This window comes from Ictalurus punctatus, chromosome 7, assembly GCF_001660625.3.
Source record: "Ictalurus punctatus breed USDA103 chromosome 7, Coco_2.0, whole genome shotgun sequence".
Lineage (NCBI taxonomy): Eukaryota > Metazoa > Chordata > Actinopteri > Siluriformes > Ictaluridae > Ictalurus > Ictalurus punctatus.
Genome location: NC_030422.2, coordinates 26,053,624 through 26,065,012, shown reverse-complemented (window position 1 = coordinate 26,065,012; position 11,389 = coordinate 26,053,624). Strand labels below are relative to the sequence as shown.

Genomic DNA, 11,389 nt, shown 5'->3' with positions numbered 1-11,389 from the left:
GTTGTTTCTTATTAAGAATATGACTGTGAGTGGAGCTCAGCTGCAGTTCAGTCTCTCACCAGCAGAAGGAGCTTTTACATTGAATCACACTACAGACATCAACTTATATATTGTTATTGAGGTTTGTTTAAATCCAATCAGGTGTCCAGTCAAACATGCTAATGACTATACTGACTACAAATGGACATTCACAAAATAATTTTAGCTGTCTAGCACAGAATATTGGAGTTGAAATAGCTAAAAGAGGCACATGGTGCCTTAGTGGTTAGCATGTTTGCCTCACACCTCCAGGGTCGGTGGTTCAATTCCTACTGTGGTCCTGTGTGTGCAGAGTTTGCATGTTTTCCCTGTGCTGTGGGAGTTTCCTCCCCCAGTGACCCTGAAAAGGATAAGTGGTATAGAAGATGGATGGATGGTTAAATAAAAGAGCTCAAAGTACAGACTTTCAGCTTTAATTTGAGGGTATTTACATCCACATTGAATTAACTTGTATATGCAGTCCCCCTCATTTTAAGTGGCCAAAAGTATTTGGACAAACTAACAGTCATAAGTTAAATTATCATACTTAGTTGCAAAACCTTTGCAGTCTATGACTGTCTGGAAACCATAGGCATAACCAGATGCAGGGTTTCTTCCCTTGTGTTGCTCTACCAGGTCTTAACTGCAGCTGTCTTCACGTCCTGCCTGTTCTAGTGGTTTTTTGCCTTCATAAACTGAAATGCATGTTAAATTACTTTCAGGTCAGGTGACTTGGCCACAGACTTCATCCTGGTGCTTTTGTCAGCAGTCACATCAATAAATACAAGAGAAGCAGTTCCACTGGCAGCCATACACATCCACGCCATAAGATGATGTATGCTTCAGATCATGAGCAGTTCCTTTCCTTCTCCATATTTTTCTCTTCCCAACATTCCCAAGTTGATCTTTGTCTCATCTCTCTATATGCTGTTGTTCCAGAAATGTGTGGGCATTTTAAAATGTTTTACCAAACTCTGATCTGATCTGATCTGATCTTCCTGCTTTTGAGGCTCTATGGTTTACATCCTGTGGTAAACCCCATATGTTCACCTTGCTAAAGTCCTGACTGTGACACAGGTACTCTTACTTGCTGGACAGGGTTTTTCTTTACCAGAGAAAGAAATTTTCTGTCATCCACCACAGTTTTCTGTGCTCTTCCAGGATTTCTGGTGTTCCTGAGCTCACCAGTGCATTCTTTCTTTTTAAGAATGTACTATGTAGTTGATTTGGCCACACCGAATGTTTCTGTATATCTCTCTAATGGGTTTGTTTTGATTTTTCAGCCTAATGATGGCTCACCTCACTGGCAGTGACAGCCCTTTTGACTTCATATTAAGATTCCAAATGCACTTGTAATACATTCTAGACCTCTTATCTGCTTATTTGTAAGTGAAATAATGAGGGGAATAACACACAGCTGGCCATGGAACAGCTGAGCAGGCAACTGTCAAAACGGGGGACCACATATTAAAAGTGCTTCCTACACAGTTCTTCAGAATTTGATATAAATACCCTCAGATTAAAGCAGAAAGTCTGCACTTTGAGTTAGAATTTGAGTTAATATTCATTAATTAACTTCAACTTCAATATTCTGTAATAGACCGCAAAAACAACAGTGTCTTTGTCAGTGGCTAAATGTGTATGTACTTAACTGTAACAGTGTGAATTTGCGTATACTTGTGTGGATTGTGATGTTCACCAGTGTAATAAAATAAATCTCAAGGACTCCTGGGATCCCCAGACCCTGCCTTGACAACCACTGTTCAATTTTTAATGACCTGGCTCTGGTGTACTGGTGTTTTAACAGTGTTTTTAAAAAGAGAGGAAGTGCATGTCACACTCTACTGGAATGTTTTCCAGATATGCAAATGAAGAATGCTGTAACGTAAGAATGATTCTGGGTAAGTTTTTCAATGGGAAATTTTCTGTAATTGCCAGGCTGTTATTCTGTTCGAGCACATAACTAATAGACTGCCTGTACATGAAGATGACATCAGGTCTGGTTTAGGGGACTAAATTTTACACAAAACTTTATCCACCTATAACACACAAGAGGACACTGAATAACCTACTCAATAATCTCGAACAACCAAACAGGCACACACGAATACTAGGGCATGTTTGATTACCTGCATAATTAACACTAGACTGGAACAATAAATAAAAACACGTCTCGGAAGTAGAAGGCAAAGCCGTGATTTGTGGACATGCAAAACATTCTAATAAATGAATATATGAATATAACCAGACAATTAATAACAGTACACACAATTTATACAATTATAATTTAATGTAGAAAAAGATATACAGTATGAAAGCGTTCTACTTTCTAATAAAAAAATAATATATATATATATATATATATATATATATATATATATATATATATATATATATATATATATATATATATATATATAAATAACAAATAAGATTTCATCATATTTTTAGGCTACATAATGCTATGTTCTGTATGTACAATATATATATATATATATAATATATATATATATATATATATATATATATATAATATGCAGATTGCTTCATGGGTCTTGTGTCTGCCCCAACTTCCAGTAAACTGTATGTGTGTCATCCTTTTGCACACTGTCACCACTGTCACTTTGGGGTGCCCTGGCCTAAAAACAAACACACAAAAAAAGACAAGAAGAAGAGTTTTAGATACTTTTAGATTTCTTGAAACACTATTTTATTTATTTGTATTTGGAAATTTTTATTTCCTCTTAACAAATGTTTGTGTGGATGGTCCTGATTCATCACTGGAAAGTTGCAAACCAGTTTATGACTGTAATCCAGTTTAGGACTTAACTGATAAAGTTAAACAGTAACTGGGAAAGCTAATAAAATAAAAACTCAATGTAGAGTATAGTCTAAATTTTAGCAGCATGGCTGTGGTCTGACAGTAGCAGAAAACAGAAGAGGAAAACATTGGGTTACCGGTATAAAAAAAAAATGGTTTCACCATGCAATAATCATGTGAAAGGAATATATTTAGACAAGTTGTGATTGGTTAACTTGTTTATGCTTTATTCGGCACTAATATGTAGTGTGTATATATATACTGTATATAAATTTTGTACTAAGAAGGCCAGCAGAGTAGTATAAATATTTTTTTAAAATACTGTACTAAATAAAATATCGTTTTTGAAAAAGGAAAAATGATCGCATCTTACACATTTCGAAGGAACGTCGTAAACTGTTGCAGTTTCTGCAGTGCTGCTGTGTGCTGGAGTCTCAGTTCTTGGTTGCTTGCGCACCACACTGTAGATCGTGTTTACACCTTTATCTCCTTGATATGTTCCTTCATTCTAACCACAGAGAAATAATAAGGAAATAGATTTGATAAACAATGGAAAAAGGTCATGGTGTATATATGTATGTTGGTGTAGATTGGCTTGCACACGTGCTAGCTTTGATGTATTTACTGTACCTGTTCTTTCTTTGTGGTATTGTGCAAAAGTTTGATAATGCAGATCATCAGGACACCGAACACCACAGTGCAACTTATTATGATTATTAGAACGAAAATGTAGTTGCTGGATTTATCAGGTAATGTTTCTTTTTCTGAACCTGTGAGCCAGAGAACCGATACACATTTGTTAAATAAGCATATACATTAAGCACATATCATAGATTTGTGTCTATTTTTATGAACAATGAATGTCTGATTATTTGAATTAATCACTTACATATGTTACTCAGGGTTATTGATGTCCGTTTTGTGCTCACACGGTTCTTGGCTGTGCATTCCAACACCCCATTATCTGTATAGTTGAGAGTAATGTTCACCCTAGTTAATGTGGCATTTGTCGGACTGCAGTGCTTGTGATCACAGTCATACGTCACTGAGTCGCCATCAGCAGAACATTTTACCAAGATTTGGCAAACAGACGAGGAGTGCGACTGGTTATAAAGAATCTGCTCGAGTACTGGATTTGAGACGGCCTCTGCAACGACACCAAAAAGACATGTTAAAATCTACAGTATTTCTCTAGTCCAGGAATGTACAACTCTTGCACTGTATGTTCAGTCTCCTGCACAGTTTGGTGACTTTTACAGCTCAGAACATAACGGATTCAATCCATGAGTTAATGACCAGCTTTAGAAAATCACCAAACTGTGCATGATCTACGCTTCCTTGCTGTAGTACCAGTCATAATCAACTTATAAATACACAATATGTGGACACCTGACCATCACACCCATATGTGGGTCTTCCCCAAACTTTTGCCACAAAGTTGGAAGCACACAACTGTCTAGAATGATTTTGTATGCTGTAACATTAAGATTTCCTTTCATTGGAGCTAAGAGGCCCAAACATGTTCCAGCATGACAATGCCCCTGTGCACAAAGTGAGCTCCATGAAAACATGGTTTGCCAAGGTGTGGTCTGACCTCAACCCCACTGAACAACTTTGGGATTAATTGAAATGCTGACTGAACCCCAAGCCTTCTCACCCAACATCACTGCCTGACCTCACTAACGCTCTTGTGGTTGAATGAACACAAATCCCCACAGCCATGCTCCAAAATCTAGTGGAAAGCCTTCCCAGAAGAGTGGAGGTTATTATTATTATTATTATAATTACAGCAAAGAGAGACTAAATGTATAATGGGATGTTCATAAAGCATTTATGGTGTGATTAGTCAGATGTCCACATACTTTCGGCCATATTGTGTACCTATTATACCACAGCACCGATGAGGTGTTGAGTAATTTTCTAACACAACACCTCTGACAGTAGAGCTGACTGTCATTTAAATTAGAGATATATAGTAATGCACACATTCTAATACGTTATTTTTTCTATAGAAACAACTCATGCACAGGGCTTGTATGGTGGATGCACCACATAATTGAAGCCTAATAATAAACAGATTAAAAACCATATTGTTATTTAACAAAAACAAACAAAACATTATGGTGAGACTTTCTATAAGACGCTTTCAGTAAGTTTTCTACCACAGGAAAGTCTTCAGGACAAAGCAGTTTGCACTTTGCAGTTTCTCAGTAAGCTTGTAAGGTTGGGTTTTTTTTTAAATGACCTTCAAGTAACATCTTTTTTAAATGAGACTGGTAAAGAAACAACTAAAGAAACAAGTATAGCTAGTGTAACTTAGGTAATCACAGGACTTCGTGTATGTTTCACAGCTTTAAATGTAACTTACTTTAGTACAACTTAAAAGTGTGTCATTCATCAATAAATTCTAAGCTGTTGGCAAATTGCTGTGGTATATGAGAAATAAAACTCTTTAGAATGTGCTGTTATTGGAAAACAATCTGTGATTACACTTTGTGTCAAGCCATATTTCAGTGTAAAACAGCACACTCGTGTTTGATTTCTGGTCTATCATATATATCATATAGAACTTACCCTGTACTATCAGATTGTATTGTATTATAACTTCTTCCCATTGTCCAGTTTGAGCGTGATATCGTCCAGAGTCTTTCACCGTCAAATTTTTGATAAACAAGGAGTTGTCAGAAACATGTATATGAAATTTTTCTGGATCTTTCGTATTTGGCTTTTGGTCTTGTACTTTTGCAATGAGTACATGATCCTTCCTCCATTTGACTTGAGTTATATTCCACTGTTCTTTCAATGTGAGATGTGCTTTTTCTCCTATTGACTTGTAAACCACATGGATCTGAGCTCCACATTCTGAGGCTGGAAAAGAAATCAGCATGAACTTCCTTATTCTTGAATTGAATTACACCAGAATGTTTTAGATCACATTTTCAAAGTACAATTATAAACATGTGAACATAATTTTTTTTTAAAGTATGAACCTTAGACATTATCAATGCTTTGAAAAACAGTTTAGGTTCTCTGACTGTTATCTATGGAGCAATGATAGCACAATCATTAACATGAATTCAGTTAGCAATACACTACTGACCTGCTGTGAAATTCAGGATGATGAATGTGATGATGTGTAGATAGCTCCTCATCGTGACAGGAAAGTGGGTTTAAGTGATCAAACACCTGCACTACTAAATAGTTTTGTGGGTGAGAACAGAGGAAAAAACATTCTATTGTGCAATAGAGTTTCTCTCGCGCGAGAGAGGAGACATTTCCCTGTAGGTATTAACATGAGGGGACTTTTTTAAGCTTTCCAGGATGAGAAGTAATCACATGATTGTAAAATGATATGTACTTAAGGGTTATATATATATATACATGACAGACTGACCCATTAACCCACTGTCTAACTACAGTTATTACACATCACATTGTTTCAATAATACCAATCATTGTCATTATGAGATTAAACAAATATTAATATTAAATTAAGCATATTTCCAGACATCTAGACATATATAATAAATGAATAATAGAAATTCTCAAGTTAAATAATGAATATTTAATTTATTATTAGGTTTTTTTTGTTTGTTTGTTTTTTTAAGCTACATTTTTCCCCAATAGAACAAGGCAATTTCAGGCTTGAAAAAAGAAAAGTAGGCTTAAATTTTTTTGTTATATGTTTTATCATCATCTCATAATAAGAAATACTGAATAATATTAGATCCGAGATGTTTCACTTAATATCATGTTCTGCAAGGTACAAAAAAACCCTCTAAGCTTTAGAAACTGAGGCCATACAGAAACTACAATTTGTTTAAGTCCCCTATTCTGAGTCATACTTAGCATGTTTTGTACATGAGTAAAACCAAGACCAAAATCTTCCCTCCATTTTCCTCAGAATTGATCTTCTATCATTCAGAGGTCACTCTACAGAATAGCCCCAAGATTTCTCAAAAAGAACATGAAACATATCACATTATTACTATTAGCATCCTTCCTATTGATGCAGATTTAGAGAACAAGTAAAAGCAATCATGCCATGCAATATGCAATAGTAAAGAAATCTAAGTGTGGAACCTTACCTTAAATTAGACCTGAATGCATACAGGATGTGTAAGAAGTGAGCTCAGGATTTCCTTTCATACTTCTTTGTAGCACAAGAAAGGTTGCATTATACCAACCCACCTGCAGAGATAACATTAAAGACGGATTCCACTCCTATGCCTTGGAAACAATACAAGCAACAGATTACTCATATTTTAACATATGTGTCACTGATCTTTAGCACCTTGCTCCTACCATGTACATCTCTTTCAGCATGCTAGTCAAGCTTTCTGTTGCGTTGCAAGTCAATTTTGATCATATTTGTTCGTTGCTTATTTGTTTTGTGTTTGCATATCAAATTAAAACCCTCTTGCCTTAGCATCTGTGTCTGTAGAATGTTACGCAGTACTGTACATTTTTATAATTACTGACGTTTTTTCTAAATATAACTGCAGAGATAGTTTCTAAGACAGAAAAACAGAATTACTTTACTATTGACTGACCGTATATTAAATATAAAAACATCTCATTGGCTAGATTAAGGGTTGTCAAATGTTTTGCTTTCTGGGATATATTTAACTGTAAAGAAATACTGCAAAACTGATAAATGAACCAACCAACTAATCAATTAATTATATTCTTTCTAAGGACCCACTCGGTGCAAATGTATTTGATGAACATAATCCATTTATTCAAATTTTAGAATCATTATATAACTGTGTACAGTAATAGTGTTGTTTATTGAACGTTCTATTGACAGAACACACAAGTCCAAGTTTATATTATTTATAAGCCTATTTGTTTTGTTAAGTTAGTTTAGGTTGGATTAAACAAATCCGAATTCAAGTGACCAGTCAAACAGACAGTTCACTGTAAAATCACTGTAACCATATACAATATAAACACAAAGCACCTTTGATAATGATGGGCGGCGGGGGGCGAGACCAAAAAAACCACAGACCCCCGGATATTCTTCATTGACACTTTTAAAACCACAATGATGATGATGTAGATACTGATGGGGGAAAAAATAATAATAAATTAATTGCAATATTCCATGTACATGTTCGAGGGATTCCAGCTAATTCGTCTTCCAAGAAACTCCAAAGGTTGCATTTCCAGCCCGGGGTAATCCTTTCAGTACTGTACTCTTTGGAAGTACAGTATTGTAGTCATGTGTTTTTGGCCATTTCCCAGTATTTACTGTCCTCTAATTAATGAAAAAGTCCATGTTATAGCAGGAAAAAACATAAAAAATAACAAGGTTCTCACTGTGCCAGAGCAAGGAAAACACCAAATGTGCAAACAATCACTGGATTAAATGTGCAATGACTATGGAAATTCAGACCTATTATATTGTATATAAAACAATAAAGATCATGTTACTGGTTGCTTCTCATTTTTGCTCCAGAGAGGAAGTTTTTTTTTTTTTGTGCATTGTGGTCTATGTGATCTTATGCACAGTGCGTGCAAATGCAATTGAGTAACTGCAATGTGGGCCATTCAGTTTCATATAAAAACTACATTAATCCTGACATTAACTCTATGTTAAACATGCATAGCTAAAGCAAATTGAGGCATGCGATTTGTTACGAATTTAAGAGTTTGCAAATCTGGTTATTTTTTTCCATTGTCCATTTTCATTAACATTTTGGCTACCTAATAAAACATTTCTTAAAAAATGTTTTCATAAAACATTTTAGACATATATAGCAGTCAGAGCCTGCAACTGCTTCTGAACATATCATTTATTAAAAACGGTCATTTAAAGGCATTAGACATTAAAGTGATAATGTCCCAGTTTTTAAAACTGAGCACTATCACATATATTAGAATAAAAATATCTTCCCACAAGGACAGACCACAGACCACTTTCATTTGTTTTTAGTACCACAAAAACACATCCATGTCTCACATATAATAATAATAATAATAATAATAATAATAATATATGAAGTCTATAACTTGTGTACATTTCTAAAAATATTTTGCTCAGAATACGCCCTCCATTTTCCCACACCTTACCACCAACAAAGCAGACATGATACAGATTCACAGAAACACCCACACATGTGTGCAAAGTTAGCACAGCTATTCACAACCCCATATACACTAGTTAGTGCTTTCAAAACAGAAACTAGAGAAAACGTCTCACAGAGTTAAAGTGCTTTTAGTATTGTTAACATACTGCATCAATATGGTTGCTCCAGTGACTAAAAAAAACTCAACATAAAAAACTAGATCTATACTCAAATGAGTACTCAAACTGGCACTGTTAGGTACAAATATATACGCATGTAACATAATATCATCATTCCAGTTCATCCTTTGTATTCCATCAATATGGAATACAAAGACAAGTCCCATGACTTAGTACCCCTGATCCATCAGTACAGTGCTTCATTAGTCTTTACATATTTTGGCTTTTTTATCTTTTTTTATAATCTTGTCATAGTCCGAGACAGAAAAATGAAAGTACAATAAAGAAAAACAAACATTTTTTAAACAAGGTAAGACTATTCATTTTAGCCACATGGTGGTGATACCACTGTTCATATTTAGCAGTCTCAGTATACATGTGCGTATGTGTCTTTGTTTGTGAAAAATGTGTCTTCTGAAGAGGATCTATTGTGAATTCTCTGCTTCTAGTCGCTTACGGTTAGTCTGATTCTCTTTCTCTGAACATGTCTGTCTGTCTGTCTGTCTGTCTCTCTCTCTCTCTCTATCTCTCTCGCTCGCTCTCTAAACATTACTAATGCGAACGCTAAGTGGGCTGCTATCTCGGATTCTCCCTCTATCACATCCCTTCTCCTCCCTGTAGCTCTCCTCCAACCTCTTCTTCTCCGGATCCTTTCCTCCTCCACCTCGCGAACTGTCTGAGCTGGGGCGAGAAGGAGAGGTCTGCTTAAAGCACGGTGGGGTCTTGGTCTTAGCCACCTTGTCGAAGAAGGTGAAGTCAGCCACGTATTTCCCTGATGGGGACAGCGAGACGACAGGGGGGAATTCGTAGCCCCACAGGATTTCATCGGGTAAGTAGGACGTTCGTACCTGGCAAGTGGCTGATGTGGGCTCCACTGTGGCACTCATTATTACCAGCAGTTCAAAATCTGCCATTTCCGGGTCTGCCCAGCCTCCACCTGGAGATAGTACAGGGGAAAAGATTCATTCTGGTTATTTTTCAACTTGATTGGTCATCACAGTGAGCTGAGAAGTCTCTGTAAATCCCCATTCCGATATTTTCTCTTTAGTCCTGGGTCAGTAGTTTTTGATAGCAATGTGACACAGTGGGGTTTCCCAGCTCATACCTGACTGTGATAATTATGAAGTCCTTACTGACATGAGTCAGGTGTGTTGAAGAAACAAAAGTCCTCCTACATAAGTCTCCATACACAAATTATTCCAAAACAGTAGGTTGAAAGCACAGTAAAACACCCACACACACACACACACACACACACACACACTCACCCACTGCTTTCACAGGCCGATAGAGACTTTCTGTCGTTACTCTTTCTTGTGGGGGGAAGCTATACGTCACCACCAGAAAACACTCTAGGGTAATCCCAACCCACGTAACTGGCAGTCATAGGCAATCAAACTGCACCAACCGGGAAATAGAAACACCAGAATACCCTCTCTTACACAGTTATTCACACATCATTCTAACAACCACATACTCAGAGCGAGATTGTAGCTTGATGGTCCTTCCTGTCATTCAGACTCATTTCTGTATTGGAAACACAATAATTTCATAACAGTAAAAATAGTAACTATTTACATACTGTAAATATCACTTCCTCTTTCTCTATTTCTCTCACACTCTCAGTCTCTCTCCCCTCTTCTCACCCCCAAACACACACACCAGCCCCTTATTCAGTCTAATAATCTTTAACATATTAAATAATGTATTTACAGACACAAACACACAGGGGCAGATTATTTCTACAGTACGTTTCATTGTGGATTCTGTGAAGTGATTTGAGAATTTTGACTTCTATTGGTTTCATGTGCCTCAGTTATCAGTTTTTATATAAAGTTGTGTGCACATATGTTTGTCGGCCAGCCCGGACTAAAATTCACACTGCAGTCACTGGTACCTAGAATGTACAGCAAGGGAGAGAGGACACAGCCCTGTGGAGAACAAGTAAAGGATTATTTGTCTTAATTTGTGGATTTGTTTTGATTGCTTCCTTAAATCTTGAATACGCAAAATACGTAATATCCCTCCATCCATTTTCTGTACCACTTATCCTACAGAGGGTCGCGGGGGAGCCTGGAGCCTATTCCAGGGGATTCGGGGTAAAGGCAGGGGACACCCTGGACAGGGTGTCAACCCAACGCAGGGCACAACCGCACACACATCCACACACTTCAGACGATTTTGAAATGCGGATCAGTGTACAACACATGATTTTGGACTGGGGGAGGAAACTATACACAGAGGCAACTCCTGAAGCACAGGGAGAACATGCAAACTCTGTGCACAGATGGCGGAGGTGG

The 11,389-nt window shown here is 36.8% G+C and overlaps 1 protein-coding gene across 2 annotated transcripts in view; it reads right to left on the bottom strand.

The window, feature by feature from the left end:
- Window positions 1-2,531: 2,531 nt before the first annotated feature.
- LOC108267280 (potassium inwardly rectifying channel subfamily J member 10) overlaps window positions 2,532-11,389 on the bottom strand; it is a 29,451-nt gene continuing 20,593 nt past the window's right edge. Inside the window, exons 6-12 of one of the 2 annotated variants that reach the window (XM_047156920.2) lie at window positions 6,928-10,026; window positions 5,940-6,033; window positions 5,414-5,707; window positions 3,729-3,986; window positions 3,470-3,609; window positions 3,213-3,347; window positions 2,532-2,657 (exon numbers count right to left, since the gene is read on the bottom strand). In XM_047156920.2, coding sequence (XP_047012876.2) covers window positions 9,632-10,026 — 395 coding nt within the window. In that variant the 3' untranslated portion in view covers window positions 2,532-2,657; window positions 3,213-3,347; window positions 3,470-3,609; ... (2 more) ...; window positions 5,940-6,033; window positions 6,928-9,631. Of the gene's footprint in view, window positions 2,658-3,212; window positions 3,348-3,469; window positions 3,610-3,728; window positions 3,987-5,413; window positions 5,708-5,939; window positions 10,027-11,389 lie in introns of both variants that reach the window. The other variant, XM_017471291.3, reaches the window with a different exon arrangement.